This window comes from Mytilus californianus, unplaced genomic scaffold, assembly GCF_021869535.1.
Source record: "Mytilus californianus isolate M0D057914Y unplaced genomic scaffold, xbMytCali1.0.p SCAF_10, whole genome shotgun sequence".
Lineage (NCBI taxonomy): Eukaryota > Metazoa > Mollusca > Bivalvia > Mytilida > Mytilidae > Mytilus > Mytilus californianus.
In genome coordinates, this window is record NW_026262582.1 from 68420435 (window position 1) to 68445459 (window position 25025).

At 32.9% G+C, this 25025-nt stretch overlaps 1 protein-coding gene across 1 annotated transcript; it reads left to right on the forward strand.

Annotated features, from left to right (window-relative positions):
• Positions 1-6675: 6675 nt before the first annotated feature.
• Positions 6676-23554, forward strand: LOC127718413 (multiple epidermal growth factor-like domains protein 10). Its single transcript, XM_052224428.1, has 7 exons — positions 6676-6861; positions 10525-10595; positions 11129-11290; positions 11763-11891; positions 12966-13094; positions 13663-13801; positions 19622-23554. Exons 1-7 carry the CDS (start codon positions 6737-6739, stop codon positions 20145-20147), a joined length of 1281 nt encoding a protein of 426 aa, XP_052080388.1. The 5' UTR covers positions 6676-6736; the 3' UTR covers positions 20148-23554.
• Positions 23555-25025: the final 1471 nt, after the last annotated feature.

The window sequence follows — 25025 nt, forward strand, 5'->3', positions numbered from 1 at the left end:
CCCAAACATTTATGCATCGATCCATTTTTTAGATACGACATCCGGGTGCGGGATTGTCTCGCTGTGTTGAAACCCAATTTATGGCCTTTGCATGCCTTCTTCTTTTTGGTCGCGTTGTTGTCTCTTTGACACATACCTCGTTTCCATTCTCAATTTCCTATTGCATATCAGGAATTATAACATACTATGATATACAATGATTCTAAATGATGTGATATAATAGAAAGGATGCCAGGAAATACAGTAATCAGAGATTTGTCTCAGCAGGTTTATTTTACAGTAAAAAGTAAAATCACAAAAAAACCGAACTCAGAGTATAAATTCAAAACGTATAGTCCCTAACCAAATGGCAAAATCAAAAGCTCAAACATATCAAGCGAATGGATAACAACTGTCTTATTCCTGACTTGGTACAGGCATTTCTTATGTAGAAAATGGTGGATTAAACCTGGTTAACGGGTTGATACACGAAAATTAAGCTACTAACATTTTGGAGAAACTTAATATATATCTAACTAACTGGGTGGTTTTTAAAGACCTTGACTGGCTAGTAAGCCCTTGCATGGTCGGCTCGGTGCCAGAAAATTAAGCTACTAATATTTCAGAAAACTTGATATATATCTAACTAGCTGGGCGGTTTTTAACTACATAGACTGGCTGTTAAGCCCTTGCTCGGTCGGTTCGGTGCCCAAAGGCGTTTGGTTAGCATTTAGATATTTTGTTGTCAAGTTGGAAAAATTGGGTTTTGTAGTGTATGATTTACACCAAGCAAAATGGTTTTTGTCATCGAAAGTAGTACGCCATTGAGCCATCTATCATAAGAAAATGCCTGCACCAAGTCAGAAATATGACATTTGTTTTCCATTCGTTTGATGTGTTTGTGCTTTTGATTTTGCCATTTGATTAGGGACTTTCCGTTTTGAATTTTCCTCGGAGTTCAGTATTTTTGTGATTTAACTTTTCAGTAAACCAACATCGTAGATAGCGGATAAAGTGGAGCCGACCAAGCACGTTCTTTCAGCTGTACTGACTGAGACGTGACTGGAGATGATGATGATGATGATGATGATGATGATGATGATGATGATGGATTGATATATATCATATGACAGTGCATAGATAAATACAGCCCAAACATCACTAATTATAAGAGGCGTACAGACCACACAATCTTTAACAGATTTTACAAATTAAACATTGACAAACAACAATATAGGTATTTTCAAATATATTCACACCAAGTTACAATATAATGGAATTTGATGCAACTGTCATATAAGTGAGAGGTTTAGCTAGCTATAAAACCAGGTTCAATCCACCATTTTCTACATAAGAAAATGCCTGTACCAAGTCAGGAATATGACAGTTGTTATCCACTGGTTTGATGTGTTTGAGCTTTTGATTTTGCCATTTGACTTTCCTTTTCAAATTTTCCTCGTAGTTCGGTATTTTTGTGATTTTACTTTTTACAATGGGTATTTCTCTGGGAAAATGGTCTTTTCATTAGATGATATTGCACTTAAAACTAGTTTTACATGTGTTACTTGTGGAGCAGGATCTGCTTACCCTTTAGGAACATGTGAAATCACCCCAAGTTTTTGATGGGGTTCGTGTTGCTCAGTCTTTAGTTTTTGTATGGCATGTTTTGTGTACTGTTGTTTGTCTGTTTGTTTTTCCTTTTTTAGCCATGGTGTTGTCAGTTTATTTTCCACTTATGAGTTTGAATGTCCTTTTGGTATCTTTCGCCTCTCCTTTAAACTGTCTTTAGTCACTACGGTAACTCATAGATGTATTTTTGTGTATTTTGATTTTCATGCATAACACCTATCTGATGAGTCGAGTGAATTTCATCTGATGTTTTACAGTTTGATTTTATCTTGTATAGTTCAAGGTAAGTGTAAAGGTTTGATTGTTCCGAGACATGTTTCAGACCAGTCACCGATTGCTGTCTACCTTAACTCTAATCAGCTTAAATCATGGCTTTTGGTTTCTCTTTATGCCTTTTATGTCAACGAGTACTCGAGTATTCGAGTATTGCTCGGTAGTACCGAATATCGAATACCAAAACGATACACGACTAATCGGTTTCCTGTTAGAATATTGATGTATTCTTTATATAAAATTGATCTTCTTGAGAACATCTTCGGAAAATTAAAGAGACATCACTGATTATTTCATACCAGTAAATAAAATGCATTTTGTTTTGAAAGCTTGTGCTAAATTGTCATTTAAAGTGCCTCCGAAAATACGTGGGCTATACCTAGGCTAACACTTTAAACTAAACATTTCGTAACATCGGTACCGTCAGAACAAATATTTTCGTCTGCAAGACTGTAATTTTCAAAGTTGCAAAACCGACTATCCCCAATAACAGTTGACAAGAAAATGTTTCCAAATAAAACAAATTCATTGCATCCTTTGGTGACTCTCAGTGAGCACCTTAACTTCTAATCCTTACACCTTTGTAACTTTAAATATGCTTTCTTAAGAGGGTACAGAACACCTAAGAAATGACAACTCTTACTCATAGCCTGTTTCGTTGCAGCGTTTTAATATCACATGCAATATGCAAGATTTTAAGAGATCCAGATCAGAATGTTTACATTGTTGCTAAGAGCAGACGTACACCTATTGTTATTCGTTTAAACTTTGAATTCATTTATAGTAAATAAACTCATCATAGATACCAGGATTGAAATTTTGTATTTGCGCCAGACGCGCGTTTCGTCTACAAAAACCTCATCAGTGAAGCTCGAATAAAAAAAAGTCAAAAAGGGCAAATAAAGTACGAAGTTGAAGAGCAATGAGTAACACATTTTCCATAAATGAATCTTCAAAGAGGCCAAACAGGAAAATTTCAATGCAAAATAAATTTAAAAAAGAAATGCAGGAGGTCAGATTTTTATCAAATGGGCAAATGAACTTCATTATGAAGGGAAACAGAAGGACCAAGACGTATTTGGCATCTTTATTGACCACTACAACTATATTCATAACTTCATTGATATAGCAGCAGATACTGAAGTTACTAATCCCCTGTATGGGAAACCACAATCCTAGGTTTTGGGGGAGAAGAAAGTTGAACTAGATCTGCTTGCATCGAGCTTGCATCAGGCATGTACTGTTTTAAGACCCCTCTCCAACTCTCCAATACAGTAGGGGAAAAGTAATTTGGGCCTAGCGGCGTTTGAATAATCTCCCTTATTCATAGAAAGGAAAAATGGGCTCACGAAAGAGAAATGACTTTGTGCGGTTTATAACGAATTAAAAAAGTATGCCTGTGCTGTCTTAAAACTTCTATGAAATTATCAGAATGACTCCAATCAGAAATCTGAATATCCTATTGTTTAAAGTTAGTCTGACTTCATTACCATGTTTTTGTTTTAGATACGCAGAGAGGGTACACAATACGACTCGTGTTTATATCAAAAGAAAGTAAAAATGCCTAATAATAGATTATACCCAGATAAATAAATAAGCCAAGGACAATTCTGCTTCTATTCGTACCAAATTGATTAAAATCAAACCAGAATTGACTCCACGATACTTTTTTTGAAAACCGTAGTGCATCATTTACAAGTCGAGGAATAAAATCAACAACAAAAAATACCCATCAGATTCAGTCCACAAAACTTTACACAGAAACTAAGAATTGAGCACTCTAACATTTATCTCAATAAGAAAAAAACTATATCATTCAACTCTCAGTTTTCAACTTTATCCTTCAACAGATGAAGAAAATAAACAGGTGTCTTCTACTCCGTCCGCAATTTTTGGGGAAAGTAAAATCTAACTTTAGAACCATGGTTGAAATTGAAACTACACATGTATGGTAAAAATAGAACATGTTATTTCTGCTTTATCAAATTCTAATGTCGAAAGGAAAGCGAAAGTTGTTTTCTTTTACTGTGCTTTTGGTTATCTTTCCAAAGTAGCGAATGCAATTTTGAAGTAAAGTTTCTCTTCTCAAGTCTCTATTCAAAATAATGACCGAATAGAGTATAAATGGGGCAAAAAAATAATGTGACACTTGTAACTGCAATTTGTTATTTGGTGGAATGAGAGGTGAAATGAGTTAAGACTCTGACCGGGTACATTTTGATAGCATTTTACAGACTGATTTGTTCTATTTTGTATCCAATTTTCATAACCTCTGTAGAAAAACTATCAAATTCTATGTTTAACGCACTTGATTATACATGATTATCTCACACGGTCAGCTCTATTCTATCACCTAGTTCAAATTTTCAAGAGCCGTAGTTCTTTGCATCAATGGATTCGTCGTTATATTTTGGAATCGTATATCATTTTTTTTTTTAAATCTGTGGACCAACAAAATAGAAAATTATAATGTAAAAATATCTGCCGATTTTTAAGATTTTCCCTATGTATCCTTTGCATTTTTGGCGTCTCATGCTGTTAATTTCAACAGCCTGTATCTCAAAAACAAAAACGGTTACCCCTTTTTTATTTTATTTTCTGCTGTACTTTTACAAGCAGAATCCGAATGTGAAATTAAAAACAAATCTGTGGAGTGGTTAAGTACGTACACTTCGCCTTCATCGAAACTAAGCCTTTTTTGATTTTTTTATAGAAACTATATGTATTTGTTGTCTTGATAACAGATAATTTATGTATTTTGTATGCATGGAATTTGTTGATATGTCATAATGTGTGTCTATATTGTTGTATGGTTGATTTGAATAGCTCATTAGAGCTTGTGTAATATGTGTTTGTTTACTAAATATCGACTCTCAATAAAACTTTGACTTCAATTGAATTGAATTAACAAGCCAAATATCTCTGACCTAGGTCAAAAGACACCAAGTCATGGCCTGCTCAAGTGTTTATTGCGAAAAATACATTTATCGTCCTCGATGTAAAAGTTCAAAGTCATATGAATGTCATAATTGTAAGGGCAGCACACCGCCTCATGATGATACATCCACATGCCAAAGATTTAAGGTCTAGGTAAAAAGACAAAACAGTTATGGCCTGGTCGTGTTTCTTGCTAAAAAATACATTAAGTTGACCTTGAGGTCAAATTTGAAGGTTTTACGAAGGTCATCATGATACAAGACACTTAACCTCTCGATGATACATCCACATGCCAAATATCTATGGCATAGATCAAAAGACAAAAAAGTTATGGCCCATATGTACTATCAGAATGGATCTTGCTCTTATTTATTGAGGGTGGGGGTATATTTTAAACTTTAAAAAAGAAAAAAAATCTGGTGGTTAAATATTTATAAATTTTTGCAAGAATAACAGACTGATATAGCACTACAAATGGTTAGTTTAAAAAAAAAAAAATTAAACGACACATTTTATTTTTTTTTTATTTTTTCTTCAAATACTTGACCCATCATAGTCATTTTTGGCGGCTGAATCTGAGACCCCCCTTTTTTAGTTCGGACAAAAATTTAAATCTAGAATAAAAAAACTTACAAGTAAAGGGTATCGGTGAACTAAAATTCGCCTCAGTTTTCACTATAAACTATGCCATTGTCAATTTAGGATAATTTTTCAAAAATATTAACATATAAATATACCCCTATATCAAAAGTTCTGAAACTTCCAAGCTTGGTCAATATTAGCATGTAAAAGATGCCACATTTGAGTTGCCAAATCTTTTAAACTGATAATTCAAATCTTTTGAAATTTTTATAAGATGTTTAGCTAGGCCTAGTTCATCAATGAGAGAAAAACAAGAAAAATTAAACGACAGGTTTTTTTTAGGTGTATGGTGTTGGGTACCCCCTTAACGATTACCAAATATTTTGTTTGATATGGTTTTTCCTTGTTGTAATTTTTAAACAGGTGTTCATTATATTATATTGATTAGATTATTGTTTTTTTTATTTAATTAGTACTTGTTGGTAATGAGCTATTGCTTATGGTGTGTATTTCTTTGTCCACGATACTTATGTAGATGGTTTTTGTCCGTTGAACTACAAACCACCGAATGTAAATTACATATTTTTGTGTTCCCGTGTTGTTGATATATTCTCGAGCGAGTACTCGAGTATCGCTCGATAAAAGTAACGAGTACTTAATTAGAAATTGTTCACCGAGTTGACATCTCTACTATTATGTATTACTACATGTATATGATATAGCTTTTGTGTATTGATGAAGGGTATAAAGTGACTTATAGTAATGTTGTTTGCATCATATTCCTTTTCGGTCTTTGTTGGATAGTCGTCTCATTGGCAATTTTATCACATCTCTCCTTTTTTTGGATCAAAAGAAAATATTCATATTCGATAATTTTTTTCCGTTAAAAAAATCTTTACTATATAATTTTCGGTTTTGAAGTCAAAGGCAGGATCAATTTTTCCTGAATAAATTACACTACAGAGTCATTAAAATTACACTATATTTCAGCTTCATTTACAGGTATCTTCTTCGCGTTACCATAAATTAACGACGTATTTATAAACATAAAAGTCCTATATTCAATAAATAAAATCTGAGTGAATTAAAGAAAAAAAAGGTATAATGTAAAAGCTCAAATTGTAACCAAACGAATCGATATTCTTCCCCTGATAAAAAGGAAAAGGATACAATGATTTCACGACGCCAATATGGAATATATTTATTTCCTTAATCACTTAAATCAGTGTCATCCAATTAACATCGCATGATACGGAAGTATGAAATATAGTACATTGTATTAATTGGAAATGATATATGAGATATCATATTTCCTTGATATTGGACAGACAAAAACATGAGCGCTATGGAATTTAAAACATTTTTCGTGAAAGTGACATGTCTTTTGTTTTTGAGCAGGGAAATCTTATGTTTATTGAACAGAAAAGATCCGAATGTGTGTGAAATATATGCTTCTGGGGGGTAAGTATTTTTTCTCTCTTTTTTCTTATTCGATTCAAAGCAACGTCGTCAGTAATTATCCCCAGCTTCAATAAGTTTATTTTTCTACAAAAACAAATGTCTGTAAGGAATTTCTACTATCTTAAATCTTAAATTTAGTTTTATTATAAGTATCAGTTAATTGTCATTTGTAGCAGTATTTTAGTTATTTGTACAAGGCCAACTGTAAACCGCTTTGCGATTCTGATAGTATGAGAAGATCATCAGCAATCCTAAGACTACTGATTAATGTTTGATAAAAGGCAATCGCTTGGTAAAAAATCGCACTTGCAATCAAAACGCTGAATTTTCTGACCAGTTATGACTTTCGTTCGGACTAGTTATTGCACATAGATATTGTCATGGAATATAAGCTGCTTTATAATTAGTAGTAGTTCAAAAGGAAGAAATATTCTGTAATATTGTTCAAACCGAAAGAAATTTTACAGTATTTGTTCCTGGCAGAATAAAAGATATAGAATAAAATTGAGAATGGAAATGGGGAATGTGTCAAAGAGACAACAACCCGACCACAGAACAGACAACAGCAGAAGGCCACCAACAGGTCTTCAATGCAGCGAGAAATTCCCGCACCCGGAGGCGTCCTTCAGCTGGCCCCTAAACAAATATATATACTAGTTCAGTGATAATGAACGCCATACTAAACTCCAAATTGTACACAAGAAACTAAAATTAAAAATAATACAAGACTAACAAAGGCTAGAGGCTCCTGACTTGGGACAGGCGCAAAAATGCGGCGGGGTTAAACATGTTTATGAGATCTCAACCCTCCTCCTATACCTCTAGCCAATGTAGAAAAGTAAACGCATAACAATACGCACATTAAAATTCAGTTCAAGAGAAGTCCGAGTCTGATGTCAGAAGATGTAACCAAAGAAAATAAACAAAATGACAATAATACATAAATAACAACAGACTACTAGCAGTTAACTGACATGCCAGCTCCAGACTTCAATTAAACTGATTGAAAGATTATGTCTTCATCATATGAATATCAGGCACAATCCTTCCCGTTAGGGGTTTAGTATCATACCATCATAACATATATGAGAAGAACATAACCCGTGTCATGCCAACAACTGGTTTTTAAATAAATGTGTTTAGTGCCGATGCAAAGATCCTATAAGTGAATCAATATTAACGCCAAAATATGCAATCTTTAATGACCTGACAACAGTATCGTAACTATATCCCTTCTTAATAAGTCTATTTAAAGGTTTTGTTAGTTTCAGAGGTGAATACTGACATTTTTGTGCTTTATAAAGAATATTTCCATAAAAAATTGGATGTGAAATACCTGAACGTATAAGAAGTCTGCATGTTGAGCTATATTTACGAATGATGTCCTTATACCGATGATAAAATTTAGTAAATGTTTTGACTAGTTTGTGATATCGAAAACCCTGGTGTAATAATTTTTCAGTAATACATAAATTTCTCTCGTTAAAATCTAAAACATTGTTACATACACGAGCGAATCGTACAAGTTGAGATATATAAACACCGTAAGATGGTGACAAGGGAACGTCACCATCTAAAAATGGATAATTAACGATAGGAAATGAAAAATCATCTCTTTTATCATATATTTTAGTATTAAGCTTTCCGTTAATGATATAGATATCAAGATCGAGGAAAAGGCAGTGGTCATTGTTAGTATTAGCTTTATTTAAAGTAAGTTCAACAGGATAAATTTCTTTAGTATACATACTGAAGTCGTCATTATTGAGAGCCAAAATATCATCCAAATATCTAAAAGTATTATTAAATTTGTGTATCAGATGTTGTTTCGATGGGTCTTTACTGATTTTTGTCATAAATTGTAACTCATAGCAATGTTTGTATCAACAGGAACAGATATTCAAGCATTGTATATATAACACATAAGTTGCTAATATCGGTTAATGTAGTAAATTCGTTAACTACTCGAGTTACATTTTCAAAAAAGAAGTCTTATATATATCAAAAAACGATTTAATGAGAGATAAAAATATGGACGAAAAATCTACTTAAAGCAGGCCCATTACTACTAGTACATGATTTCCAAATATGTGCCAGTTTTTTTTAATTTGCTTGTTAAAGTTATTAACAGTAATCCTGATGGTAGCTAGACTGGCTTTTTGTCTTTTCGTGATTTTTGTTTGTTGTCACTTTGACACATATTTATACTTTACATAGACAATTTAAATCTGGCGGTAAAAAATAAACCAAAATACATTTTTAACTTCTTCCGCCCGGTAGTATAAATCTTAAGACGACGTTTCTTTGCTTGTGTTGGATGTATAAATAGACAGCCACGTCCGATCGATTGGGGAAGTTAAATCCCACGCCTCATGTAGGGAGAGTATCACACCCTCGGCCCAAAAATATCCTTTGAAACACTTTTCTGAGGCTCTCTAGGTTGTCTGTAGCAAAGTACGATTTCTGCTATATCCGAACTGCATACCCTCACTTGCAAGTGGCAGTCAAAAATTTCTGTCCTTCATCCCCATCGACCTACATTTCAGAACCAACCCGAGGCAACTTAGTAATTGTTAATTTGTTCTCGTCCTGAATATATTTGAAATAACTGTAACTGGCTCAATGAAACATGCAACAATCAATCAATTAATCAACATTAACTTTGTTTTGTGTACATTTCTTGTCAGTTTCTGTGAGCTGATTTTGTTAACATGAAATTTTTGTATTATTTGAATATCAAATCACACATGTGTTGTTAGTTTTTAAAATGAGTCATTTCCAGACTTCACCAGAGTAATGAAATCAAAACATTTGACTTCTACGAGGGTCTGGATAGGGGGTACTTCATTTCCTGTGTATGCTGTGCAATAGTCAAATAGATAAACAATACTTGAACTTTTTAAGAAGAAACATCATGGGTAAACACTAATGGCTCTCTATCTATATTGGGGAAGTATTTGGTGATGAACGTTTCATAAATAAAAATATATCAAATCTGTTTAAGTAATACCGTATAGCGGGTTTATTTTGCGGGTGTAAAATTTCGCGATTAAGGGGCTACAAAGTATACGAAAAAATTTTGCGGTTTTAATTTTGGCGGATTCTTAATTCCCAATTAAATATTTTGGCGAACACTGAAATACTGTGAAATATTAATATAAGCGTCTCAAATTTGCCTGTCTCGTGCTATTTTTGCTAGTTGAAGTTCGTCTTTGAACAAGAAAATCAAACTGCGAGCAAATAACCTTAATATCATTCAATAAAACAAGTTTCTATTGCCGACATGGAAAAAAAAGATAGATCGTTCACAAATCTCTTACGGTATTACAAAGTACCGAATTGAATGAACGTTTGCATACATTTTCACGGAATTTATTTTCCGTGATTTTTATTTATCTACCAAATTAAGCAAAAAAGCAAAAAAAAAAAAATACCCCGCGAAAATACCACGCTATGCGATAATTGTTTCGTTAAGTTAAACGTTCTTCCAATTCTTTGCAATATACAAATGTGCACGTGACTAAAGAATTACGGTTGCTTAATTTGTTTGAATTTTCTTTTCTTGGGTACTAGTATATTTGTTCCCTCCTTTTGAATATCAGAAATGTCTATCTCCATTCAACCTCTTAATATATATTGGAAGGGTCTTGTTTTTTAATTTAGTGATGACATCTCGGAAGCATATACAGTGGAATGCTGTCTCAATTACTATGAAGAGGACGACATCTGCAAACGTATGTATTTTGTGCTTCTAAGTTTATATATCAGCATACTTAATTTAGATTATGTTAGTGTATTTATTTTTTATTATTTTATTTTTGAACAATGCAGCGTAATCTCACATAGATAAATATTCATATACACATGATTTGATTATTTGGTGTTATAATTGCATGCGTTTGATGTGTTTGAGTTTTTGATCTTGTCTTTTTATAAAGGAATTTCTTTGGAGTTCGGTGTTTTTGTTATTTTACTTTTTGCAGATCTTTGAAAGCTACTTTTTGATAGCTACTTTGCAACGCAATTTTTTGGAAGGACTAATAGTCCGATACTTACTGGCCTGATAAAGAATGGTATGTGTAAGCCTCCAGATGTTGTTGGGTTGCGGTCTAATTGACATTTACACTACGCCTTTTTATATTCATGACGATCTTCATCCTTTATGGGATACTGATTTTTTTCACAAAATTAAGGTATTGTTCATAATAATATGCTCATTCTAATTTGCCCTAGATTTTAATAACGCATTCTTAGACATTTGTTTCAGCCTGTAGACCCGGAAAGTTTGGACGTCAATGTTCGGAAACATGCATATATGGATATTTCGGCATTCAGTGTAAAGGTGTATGTAACTGTACCCGACATGAAGGTTGTTATCCGGTGGAAGGGTGTAAATGTATAGACTTCACGGGGAAAAACTGTAAATATAGTAAGCTTAACCGTTATTTACAAAGTTAAATCTATTTGGGAATTTTGGTTTTTTATTATTTTTATTTTTATATACCTCACATGTAAAACGTAATAGAGCAGATACTGAGAGATAAATATTCTGTCGTTAGATTATATGTATGACCATAGTAATAACATTCCTCTTTCAATTTCTACAAAATATGCTTGAAACTTCATCAACCTTAGTTTTAAAATATTAAGTGAGTACCACTTTTTATTTAAAGAAATCAATGTGTCAAATGTCATGTAGCTTTTGCTTTTTGAGATTTATAATATTAAATGAATGTAAACAATTCGTACCATTTCTTAGTATTCGCACTTTTTGCGAATACCATGTGTTAAAATTTCAGATAGTTTTGCATTCAAAGTTGCATGTTAAACACAAACTATAACTCGTGTGAGAATGAATTGACAATTCATGAATAATGATTCTTTTTCCCTGGTTAAAATAGCATGTCCAGAAGGATATTACGGAGAAAACTGTGTAAATGTCTGCCATTGTTTACGTGGAATAAGTTGTGACTCTGTAACAGGAAGTTGCCTCTGTCCTGCTGGATTAACGGGTCCTACATGTTCCACAAGTAAGTTGCAAAGCCTTCATCCCTATCGATTACTATACAAGTACAATTATAGGACTTACTCTTGGTTAAGATAGCCTGCCAAATACCTGTTTACTCAATGTCACTTTCTGTTGACTGCTACAAACGTCACATGTTTAATGTGATGTAATGGCGCATGGAACACCACTATATGAGAAGAAATAAAAAGATCATAAGCTCCCCCCCCCCCCCCCCAAAAAAAAAAACAAGAAAAAAAAAATAAGAAAAAAATAAATAAAAACAATTAGGCAGACAAAAATAACGGTCATAAGAAATTATGCAACAGACAAACTGCAGTGCATCGAGCATAACCCATAAATACACCGAGCAACACACAACTCACCTTTAATCGTTTGGATCTTATGTGCTGAGGAAGGACCATCAGATTCTTAGGGTTTCAATATTATCACTCGTCGTATATATATTTTGCTCATTTATAGAAAAGTCATAAAAGATAAAAGCAGAGGGGGACAAATTAAGCATTAATATATGTCTGCAACAAGATATTTCGAAAATGTCTCTTTTTATCTAAAGCAGCAGGATGAATACCCAGGTGACTATTTCTGACGGAAGTAAACTTTGGAGTGCTGAATGCAAAACCAAATGAAATAGTCTTTAAGGTTAAACAACCTGGTTCAAATAAAGAATCACTATTATAACAAACAAAAAAAGGGCAAAACAATTTATTATTAATACGTGGTAAACTACAAACTGTCGTGTTCATTACAAACAGACCCAGTAAGCGTCATTCATTTTTATACCAACGCAACACAAGTTCTTAGGGGTTATATGAATCATGATGTCCGTCAGTCGTCAGTCTGTTTGTCTGTTCATGTGTCTTGTTATCGCAACATTTCGTAGTCCGTGTGTCTGTCCATATGACTTGTAAGCGCAGCTTCTCCTATCACACTTAATCAATAATAATGAAATTTTACACAGTTGTTGAACACTATGTAAACTTGTCGATACATCAATTTTTAATTGATTTAATTTTTTTATTCAATAAATGTTATAAAATGATATAAGAATTGAATTCATAATTTGTGTCTATTTCAGAATGTTCTAAGGGCATTTATGGAGAAAATTGCTCTTTCAATTGTTCTTGTCCAACTTATTCTGTCTGTGACAGTGTAAGTGGTAATTGTTCATGCAGTCCTGGTTTTACAGGTGAAACCTGCGCCAAAAGTGAGTACATGTATAACATTTTCTCCAAGAGTGGTCGATTGAAACAGTGGTGTCTTGAACGTGTGATAAGATTTTGTGTTGGGAAAGATAGGTTTCGATATGACGTAGTTTGAGTTTGAGTTATTTTCCTTGGTCGCCATTTCGGAGCTGTAAATGGTTAATTTTTTTATTTGACTTACCAAATCGAAACATGAAGTATAACCAAATCCGATAAGTGATTCCTTCTAAATCGCAGTGATGAATCAAGCAAGACAAAAACAAAAAATTGAAACTGATAAGAAAAAATCTTTTTCTAAAGCCTTATAACTGACTTATGAATGAATTTGTGCAAACAGACTTCTAATAAGGCATTTTATGACCATACCTCCGTATTTACAGAAATGAGTTATGCAGTATGTGTTAATAAATTAATGCTTTCAGAAGGCGAATATTCTGTATAAATTAAATAATTGTGTTTTGACTTTTGAAGATTAAACTTGCTATTGCTTTAAATAACCTAATGCTCTATGTCAATACCAACCTATAGTCTTACAAAATAGGAGCATTCATAAACTTATGTAAATTGTAGGATGTCCCAGTGATTTTTTTGGACAGAACTGTTCTCAAAGATGTCAATGTGTAAATGGTCTGTCATGCCATCCAGTTCATGGAACGTGCCGATGCCAAAACGGTACCCACGATTGCGACAAACCGAATCTTAGTAGCAGGTAATATTTCTCTCAAATACAGAATTTGTTCCGTCGATCGTAAAACAAGGAAGTAAGCAATACTTAATGACGAGAATGAGAAAACAGAACTAAGAAGACATTAACGCCTGTATACACGTAATTGAATATTTAAGCATTTACGCCAATGTATAACATAAGTCTAGAACGACAACATTTCTTGATGAATTTAACTAAACTTTTGGTATATTATGCTTGTGAAATGTTAGGACTCTTATTTTAACGTACAATCCCGAATATTCTGTAATTCTGAATTATAATTTGATATAAAATAAAGAGCAATGATATGATGGCAAATGAGACAACTATCCAACAGAGTCCAAATGACATAGGTTTTAGTAAGTATAGGTCACCATACGACCTTCAACAATGAGCAAAACCTATACCATATAGTCAGCTACAAGACACCGACATGATAAAATGTGAAACAAAAAAAAACACAACAGCCTGGTGTATGACAAACAATGGAAAATAAACAAGTACAACATACAGCAACCAACGACAACCACAGAAGTATGCTCCTGACTTGGTACGGGCTTATATATAGAACGTAGCGGTGGAAAGAATGTCTCGGAGCTCTTACCCTCCACTTACCTCGGACAGTGGCGTAACAGCACAATATAAGAACAAACTTTTTAATTTGTTTCATATGTCGCTGTGTATTGTTTACAAAATGCAATAAAAAGAGGTTACTGTAGTTAACCGATGTTCAAAACACTCAAATCCAATTTGAACATACAAACCAAGATAACAATAAACGGATTTAACTGCATGAAATTCACCATAAACCAGACAAAATGCACCGACAGGGTTAGCGTGGCACACGCTATGTATGCATGCCATGCATATCCAGACTTAGTAAAATGACACGATAATGAATAGGAAATTATCGTTAAATTTAAAGATCAGACGAACGTTTTGATTGTTAAAGAACTTAGACCAGGGAAAACACATACCTTGTTGTTTGAATGAATTGATTGATTATTGTTTGCTCTACGTCAAGTGGCAAACATTACGTGCATGTTTAGGAAGAGAACAAATTGATAATAAATACAGTAGGTGAGCCCTCAAATTATAGGTGGAACATTCGGAATGTCACGAGAAAAGCAGGGTATATTTGATAGGACAGAAAAAAAAAATGAAAACATCACGTAATGAATTCCATGCTTCCGAAGCGCTTTTCTGGATTACCCTTCATCATGAACGCTCAAAACCAAACTGTATCCTTGCAACAGGACACTTATTGATACCGCAAAAGAGTTATTCTATACACGAGGCATCGGATTTGACACAATGATCAAACCCATACGCATATCAAGCTAAAGTAGACTCGACTTGACAAATGTAAAATAATTCAAACGAGAAAACGATTAATGCACTAAACAATAAACGAAAGAGAAATATAATTAAAAACCAATTGTTCGTCTTTCCACCCGAAACGATATATTTGATATGAAAATCATAAAATTTAGTTTAACAAGTCATTCTCAGGGTCAAATGATTGCTTATTGTATACTGATTCCAAAAATATATGGTTTCTATACACTTTTGTTTGAAATAAGGGAGATAATTAGTTACTTCCGGTTTTAAAAATGTCACTTCCGGTATTATTTGATAGTTTACTTGACACTGATTCCAAATATATATGGTTCTATATACTTTTACATTAAATAAGTACAAAAATGAGCTACTTCCTGTTTACACAAGGTCACTTCCGTTGGTTTTTTTCAGGGTCATATGGCTTGCAACCTTATGCACAAAGTGCCATGGCTTTATCATGTATACCAATGAAGTTAAAGCAAAGGTCGAAATCTAGAACGTCCAATTTACCTATGGCCTTGACCTCAATTTCAAGGTCATTAACCAAGGACCTCAAATCAAAAGATCCTAGGTCTTTATTATATATGGTTAATGAGTTATATCATCATACGCATTATATTAAATATAAGAGGGGATAAACTCTCATCAAATGTCAACGTACCTTTTCAACCAAAATTTAATTGTTACGACATGTCGCGACTAACAATTTAGTAAAAATATGTTGTCGTTATCTAATGCAGTTTTTGAAAAGTGAAAATAAGCCAAAATCAAAATTTAGAATATGACCTTGACCTTTGACATTGATCGTATTTTTCTTTTTTTTTGGACCAAGAACCTTAAATCCAAAGACTCTAGGTCTCTATCACTTATGATTTACCAGTTACTAATGCATATCACTTATATCAAATGCATAAGGGGAAATAACTCTCAAATGGAGTCTTCGGATAGCTTCGGTCCAAATGATCATCCTAATCCTGAATATATAACGAGCAATTTGGTAAAACAAATTTGTCGTATTCTTATACGGTTGCGAAGGAGTAGTTGACACAAGAAAAACAGTGTTTGGGGAGATAACTCTTACACAGAAAGTGTTCCGTTAAGCGGTGTCAGTTTTAAAAGCGTATACACTGTTCCATATCATATACCAAATTTCTAAGCGACATCTTATGAAACAACAATACTGCGCAAGAAAAAAAATTTGGCGGAAGAAAAAAAAAAAAATAATAATTGAAAAACCAATTGTTCAGAGAACAATTGAAGGTCTTTTCACTTCTTACGATTTATTTTGATATGTAAATATTAAAATTTGGTTTAAATTGTCAATTCCAGTGTCAAATGATAGCTCATTGTTTGCTGATTCAAAAAATATATGGTTTCTATACAATTTTGTTTGAAATAAGGGAGGCATTTTTTTACTTCCGGTCTGTAAAATGTCACTTCCAGTATTATTTGATAGTTTATTTGAAACTGTTTCAAAAATATATTGTTCTATATACTTTTACATGAAATAAGTACAAAAAATTGCCACTTCCGGTTCACACATGGTCACTTCCGGTTTGCTTTTTGAAAGTCATATAGCTTGTAACCTAATACACAAAGTTCTATCACTTAATGGTGTACAAATATGAATTTAAAGCAAAAGTCAAAATCTAGAACGTCAAATTTACCTATGACCTTGACCTAAATTTGAACGTCATAAAAGAAGGACCTCAAATCAAAAGACCCTAAGTCTTTAATATGTATGGTTAATGAGTTATATCACTATACGCATAATTCTATAAGAGGGGCGAAAACTCCCAATTAATGTCTACGAACCCTTTCAACCAAAATTTATGAGTTACGACATGTCACAAATGAATTTAATAAAAATATGTTGTCTATATCTTGTACGGTTTATGAAAAGAAGTGAGAATAAGCCAAAATCAAAATTTAGAATATGACTTTAAACTGTGACCTTGATCTATTTTTTTTCTGGACAAAGGACCTCAAATCATAAGACCCTTGGTCTCTATCACTTATGGTTTGCCAGTTACAAATGCAAATCACTTATATCAAATGCATAAGGGGAAATAACTCTCATATGGAGTCTTTGTATAGCATCGGTCCAAATGATCATCCTAATCCTGAAGATATAACGAGCAATTTGGTAAAATAAATTTGTCATAATCTTTTACGGTTGCGAAGGAGTAGTGGCCACAAGAAAAACAGTGTTTGGGTAGATAACTCTTACAACGTAAGGTATTTGGTTACGCAGTTGTCAGTTTTAAAAGCGTATAAACTATACGATATCATATTCTAAATATCTAAGCGACATCTTATGAAACAACAAAACTACGCAAGAAGAAAAATTAGGCGGAAGAAAAAAAATAATAATAATAATCAGAACAAAATCAATAGGTCTTTCCACGGAAAAGTGGAAAGACCTAATAATAATCAGAACAACATCAATAGGTCTTTCCACGGAAAAGAGGAAAGACTTAATAGTCAGAACAAAAGCAAAAGATCTTTCCACGGAAAAGTGGAAAGACCTTATAATAATAATCAGAACAAAAGCAAAAGGTCTTTCCACGGAAAAGTGGAAAGATCTAATAATCAGAACAAAATCAATAGGTCTTTCCACGGAAAAGTGGAAAGACCTAATAACAGCAACACACATTAATCACTTAACTCATATCTGTTCCGTAAGTCTATAAGACGCACATAGCATTTCATCTGAGATATATAAAGGCCTTTCTATAAGATAGATATGTAACTATTTAACAACAGAAAAACTGAAATTGCTATAATTGGTATATATATATATATATATATATATATATACTTGTTTTAAGCCGTTCATCATTCATGTAAATAAAAAGTTCTGTAAATTTGAAGCAGACCATTTTGTTTCGGTAGTATCCTTAATATTAAGTTCACTTAAAAGTGGAGATGCAAGCCCTCGATAAAATAATGGATATGGAGTAACAGGATATCATCATTATATCTGGATTCGTTATTGTACAAAAAACAGGGCAAGACATATTGTCTTTTGTTGATTAGAGAGTTTTGTATAATTTTTGGAAAGGATAAAAAAGATGGTAATTGATTTAGATACAAACTTTGTACCCCAAAAAATATTGTATAGCAGTTTTCCGCTGATTATAGATTTGTCCATTTTATTTTGTAATCTGAAAATGTGAATGAACTTATTAAAAACTGGTAAAAAGTGATATAATATATTAAACATTTGGTGTAAAACCGCAAATGACAATTTGAATAATTAATATGTGCTTTGTTAGAAATATATCCATATTGGCGGAACCGATTAATTTAAATAAAGAGCTTTTTTTTATATCAATATCAAAAGGTTATACAATGTCTAATGAAAATGCTTTTAATCTAAGTTTTTTGTAAAATTTTCACATATCAAACAATACTTTTTCAATAACATATATTTCCTGAACCGGAAAATATTATCATTGTACAATTATCACAATTAATCACAATTGACCTCAGTTTTATTCACTTCCTTTTCATAAATATAAATTGAATATTACTCTCAGTATAGATGATTTGTTTCTAGCATTATATATAAATGACAGGAAACGACAGGGATACACCACTTGATGAGAAAGCAATGCAAAACATATAACAGTACACATAAATAAATGATTAATAAATGAATGTAAAGCATAAATGAATTAATAATTTATGCAACTTAAAATGAACGATTTAAAGTTACATATAATTATGTTCAAGATACGTGCACTGCTGACATTTAAATTATTAGTAATTGCTTTATCACTGAAGAGACATTTTTGTCGAAATGCGCATCTGCTGCAGCAAAATTGGTACCGTTAATCTTATTATAAGAAATTACCGTTGACCATTATTATACAATAAAAAATTCTGGGCATTGGACCTGCGTTGATGAGGTCTTTAGGACACGGTAAAGTACCTTCTATAATTTCAGAAAGAATAAACATATTTCTTCAAGGTAGCATGACTAATGAACAGTTCATTTTTAGCACTAGGTAGATGGTCACCAAAGGTATCACCAGCTCATAAGTCAGTGCTTTGGTACTTTAATTCCCCGTTGATAAATTGTGACATTATTAATAACTCTAGGTTCCAACTTTCCAACTGAGGGAAAATTTACCTTAGGTGTAATCTTTTAAATTTCTCTTTGACCGTATAGCTCCTCAAAATCCTTGTTAAAATATAGTGTTCGAAAGACATTTACTAGGACAACATCATATCGTCTTTCTTTAACTGTTATGCTGGATATTAGGAAAAGAAAATGGCAGTAATTTAATTAATTACATGAAGATCGGTAAAAGAAGTGAAAGCTAGTAAATGTGATGAATAGAAACAGTTAGTATGTTTTATTAATTTTCTATTTCACCAAAAAATTGATAAATAATGCATTGAAAAATGTTGGTTTTACTGTTGATATTTTTTTCCTTTCACCTTTGATTATAAGAATAAACATTTTCTTTACAGAAGTTCTATCACACTTGTAATAGCAATATCATGTTCTGGAGGATCTTTGATAATTGTTTGCTCAATTATCCTAACTGTCTGTTTTTTAAAGAGGAAGCATGCTAAAAAAAGTGTTAAAACACAATCAGGGAGACCGTTACCTGACATTTATCATTATGATGAAATAAATCCTTACGACGAAATTCCTCTGGAAGACTTGCCAGTAGCTTCAGATATTTCTGATATTGCACCATTACAAGTCCGTAGATTATCTTTACCACATGCAAATGGACAAATGAATAATCGCACACGTAACGAGGAGAGCAGAGGATATATATCTCTTCCAAATTTAAGGAACGACAGAACATATTTCACTCCTTACAATTCTTTGCAATCTGTTATAATTCATTTGAGAAACAATTCGACTGAACAATCTTTGCGACGAGTAGGTAGTGAACATAGTGGATATGTACATCCATACCATGCACTCCGTTTTCCGTTTGATCGTCAAAAATACACAAGCTTTAAAAAAAGAGATAGTGTATAGAATGTCATATGAAGAAATAGGAGGTTCGGTTGGAGTCATTGAAATCTCTTAAAAGAAAAATATAGTTTTTGCCTGAGGCTGATACAAAGGTCGATTGATGCATGCACACTAGGAGACGATCAATACACCGAGACACATAACAACGCTGCATTAGGAGTCCATGCGATATCCTCAGATTGCTTACTGAAATTGTAAATTCTATACTGATTTTCGATATTTGAACATAGGGTAACATCTTTTTCCTCTTATTTGCGTAAGTTAAGTAGTAGAATATACGGTGCGGAAGCATGTAAGCAAAAGGCAAGGTCTTCATGCATCATCCGCAACGATCAAGACAACATGTCTTTTTTGATAACTGAGATACGATCCATCATATATTTTAGACCATTCCTTCCGGTAAATCTAAATTTAATATCCGGTAGGCCTTTTCCTAAGACTTATAAGTACAGTTCTCCTGATTAATGTTTGGTTGTCTTGGCTGTAATTGAATCATGGCCTATATTTATTTTGCAAGATAGTAAGGGTAATCGTACCAATGTTGTGATTAGATCTCTGAATATAGTTTACATTGGCACTAATATCGATTCTGTCATTAGCAAATTAAAACATAACTAAATTTGTATTTTCTTTTCAAACGGGATGTATAGAGACACTCACACGTTCATTTTTATCTATAAAGAAGTCACTCCTACCGATTTTGTCATTAGCAAATTAAAACATAACTAAATTTGTATTTTCTTTTCAAACGGGATGTATAGAGACACACACACGTTCATTTTTATCTATAAAGAAGTCACTCCTAACTATCCTACTACCTGTCGATACATTTATTTTTGGCATTGCACAAGTAATGTCTTCTTTGACTGTTCATGACGTTAAAATACTAAATCCCTGGGATGTATTTTAGTGGATTTTAGTCTCTGATGCATGATTTTTTTATTATTAATTGTTTTGGCTTTTAACTAGCTGTCAGTAACTGCGAGTACTCTCAAATCGTACTTTCTTTTTAATTTGACCTGTTGATACTATTTGTAATGCTTTTTTGTTATTTAATGTTAACATGGATCTTGTCTATATACCAGCTTTGATTATTTGGTATTTAATTACTACAAATTTTCACTTCTTCGTACTATGAACATCAAAATTATTTCATTTTTCCTTAGATGCTGTTCTTGGACCTGTACAGGAAGTTTTATTTAGCACTAATTGTATATTTTTATTGTTGATATTCACCCCATATGTACCAAGTGTTAGATTAGTTTTATTGATATTAAAGAAATTTCTTGGTATTCCTAAACGGAAGATTTTAAACACACAGAAGAAGAAGTATACTTAACAACAAAATTATTTTCATTTACCTGTGTATAATATGACGCAGGTTTCTTCAAAAGTGATGATTTTCTATAAATTGTTTGAAATTTCACAGTGATATCATACTTTAACTTTGTTTAAACCTGTTTATTTACTTTTGACTTTAATTATTTATCACTTGTAATTTTTTATTAACTGTGTATTTGCATTCAGGTGTCACAGGTCAAATTTATTCGTTCATTGTGTGTTAATTTACGTTTTTTGATTGAGTTAAGCCTTCCAATTGATATTTTAAAGTGTGTTTTTCTATGTTGTGATGTTATACTATTGGTTCAGAAAAGGGAGAAGGTTTGGTACCATTAAAACGTTTAATCCCGCTGCAAATGTTTGCACATGTCCTAAGTCAGGAATCTGATTATAGTAGTTGTCGTCTGTTTATGTAGTTCATACGTGTTTCTCGTTTCTCGTTTTTATATAGATTAGACCGTTGGTTTTTCCGTTTGAATGTTTTAACACTAGTAATTTTTTGGGGCCCTTTATAGCTTGCTGTTCGGTGTGAGCCAATGCTCCGTGTTGAAGGCCGTACCTTGACCTATAATGGTTTCTTTTATAAATTGTAACTTGGATGGAGAGTTGTCTCATTGGCACTCATACCACATCTTCCTATATCTATGTATTTAAAGGGTCGAATATAAGCAGACAAGTCTTAATACAAAATAACTGGATACAGACATGAATGTAATGGTCTACATACGTCTTCCAAAATTGTTTTCATATTTTGGCAAACTGGAGGTTTTATAGTGATATATATGGAACTTGGCAACAATACGATGAAATAATGTTGGTATCAACTACGTTGTATTGTAGACAGGGTTTCCACTGGCGGCCGTTTTTGCGGAACAATTGATATTAAGATAAATTAAGGGTAAATTTATAGGAATTATACAAGGGGAAAACTTTAACTGTAAAATCATGATGTCATTGAACTCGCAATCTAGATACAACATAATTAAAAAAAAAAAATCAGTAAAATCTATTAGAATAAATGATATGAGAAAATTTCACTTTTCATCAAATTCTGTAGTTTAATGATATGATGATATCGGATATGTTCCTTATGTCGTAACTACAATACCCTTCCCTTTTCACGAATGTGACCTACCGAATTATACTATTTACCGGATTTGTAATAACATAAGCAACACGACGGGTGCCACATGTGGAGCAGGATCTGCTCACCCTTCCGGAGCACCTGAGATCACCCCCAGTTTTTGGTGGGGTTCGTGTTGCTTAGTCTTTAGTTGTCTATGTTGTGTCATCTGTACTATTATTTGTCTATTTGTCTTTATATTTTTGGCCATGGCGTTGTCAGTTTGTTTTCGATCTATGAGTTTGACTGTCTCTCTGGTATCTCCCCCCCCCCCGATGATCACCTCCAAGAGTAGCTCCGTCAACTGGCCAAGTCAACTTTACTTTCAAATCATTGTAGGATTATTGTACCTTTATTCAGAAGTTACACCGGTCGATGTTATGCAAAAAAAAAAAAGAAAAAAAAAGGTGGCAAAATTTTATCAGATGCAGAATTTACTTAAAGCATCATTATGCATTCAAAGCAAACAGTAATGCACTTCAAAACTAAAACAAAATCCCTAAAAAATTCAGAACAATATTTATGGGGATACCTTTTAAAGTTTTATTTACTACGAAATAGCACTCAATCAATTGAATGAGAAAGTGCAGTAGTAGTGTTTCAAAAAGATTAAAAAAATATGCGTCATACGAAAATTAAGTGGGTTCCTAACAGAATTTATTCGATTCTCATAGGTCTTTTTTAAAATTTTGTTTTTATGGTTAATGTTATTTGCAGAATATTAGCTAACCTTACATTAAATATTTTCTGCTTCATGTGGCTGTTATTTTTCATTGAAACATTAGTTATGCCTTTAATGTAATGGTCAGTGCATGATATGATTGGACGCTAAATATACGTGAATTGTTCACATTCCCATATCCGAACCTAATTTAAATCTGATCATGACTTTAGTGTATTTCTTTTTTCGATCACTGATTGTCATGTAGTTGTAAGAATTAACACATTAACCTGTACATTTTTACAGTATGCCATATTGTTTAAATATACATATGAAAATTATATGTTGTTTGTGTTTTTTATATTGCTCTTTTGTATGGTATTTGTTGACATATAAATTACGTCACCTATTGTGAATATTTTGTTCATGTATATTTTTAATTTCATTTGGGGAAAGCATGATCAGCAGCTAATATTTCCCTTGCGCTCTATGCAATAAAAGGTCAAAAACCATTGGAAAAAGATGAATAAATAAATCTGTCTAAAGGTTTTGAACTAAAAAATAAGAAGATGTGGTATGCTTGCCAATGAGACAACTCTCCACAAGAGACCACATGACACAGAAATTAACAACTATAGGTCACCGTACGGCCTTCAACAATGAGCAAAACCCATACCGCATAGTCAGCTATTAAAGTCCCCGAAATGACAAATGTAAAACAATTCAAACGAGAAAACTAACGGCTTAATTTATGTACAAAACAATGAACGAAAAACAACTATGATATACAGCAACAAACGACAACTGCTGAACTACAGACTCCTGACTTTGGACAGGCACATACAGATTGCGGCGGAATTGAACTTGTTTAAAAAAAAAAAAAATGAAAACAACAGATTATAAATGTCATGCGTCCGAAGCGCTATCCTGGATTTACCTTCATCAGGAATGCTCAAAGTCAAATATTTGAAAGTCAAAGATGTAAAAGAACCGAAACAGTTGAGGAGCTATATGACCAAAAAGGACATAAAATAGTAGCCAAATCCATCTCAGGTAAACTTTGCATGAGGGCGTTATAACCTTAGTTTCTTTATAATTTCAAAATTTATTCGCGAAAAATTGTTGCAAGGTTTGTTACAAATCATGTCAGTACATAAAGTACTGACTACTGAGCTGGTTATATCCTCGGGGACTGATGTGGGACCGAAAAAACATGAGTATGAGGTATTTCAATATTACCCAACACACAAGACCGTAAGCTCACTCTCTATCACGTTTATTTGGTAATGAAACAACCACATAAGTTATACATGTATCAGCGCGTAATGACATCTACATAAAATTCATAAAAAGAAAGTAAATTTTCAAATGGAAAAACGTTCAAAGACAAAGGACGTATTTTTGTTAAACCGAAAATTGTGGTTACAACTACAGATTACTTTGTGATCGTTTTATGGCCATTATTGCCCAACTCACAATTAGTGGCATAACAATCTTCCAACATATATTTAACACAAATGTAGAGGACAGGCGAAAGATACCAAAGGGGCATTCAAACTCATTAGTCGAAAACAAACTGCCAACGCCCTGTCAAAAAAAAGACAAGAACAACAGCATTAAAAACACAAAAATAAAAAAAAAATAATCAAACTACAGACTGAGCAACATGAACCCCATCAAAAACCGAGGATGATCTTAGGTCCTCCGGGAGAGTAAGGAAGGGGGAACAGATCCTGCTCCGCATGTGACAACCGTA

What these genes read in the sequence shown, in the direction of transcription:
- LOC127718413 (XM_052224428.1), top strand. Translation starts at nt 6,737, where the DNA reads ATGAGCGCTATGGAATTTAAAACATTTTTCGTGAAAGTGACATGTCTT. An exon ending in GGGTCCTACATGTTCCACAA is followed by an intron (nt 11,892 to 12,965) that starts GTAAGTTGCAAA and finishes TGTCTATTTCAG; the next exon opens with AATGTTCTAAGGGCATTTAT. An exon ending in AAACCGAATCTTAGTAGCAG is followed by an intron (nt 13,802 to 19,621) that starts GTAATATTTCTC and finishes TTTTCTTTACAG; the next exon opens with AAGTTCTATCACACTTGTAA.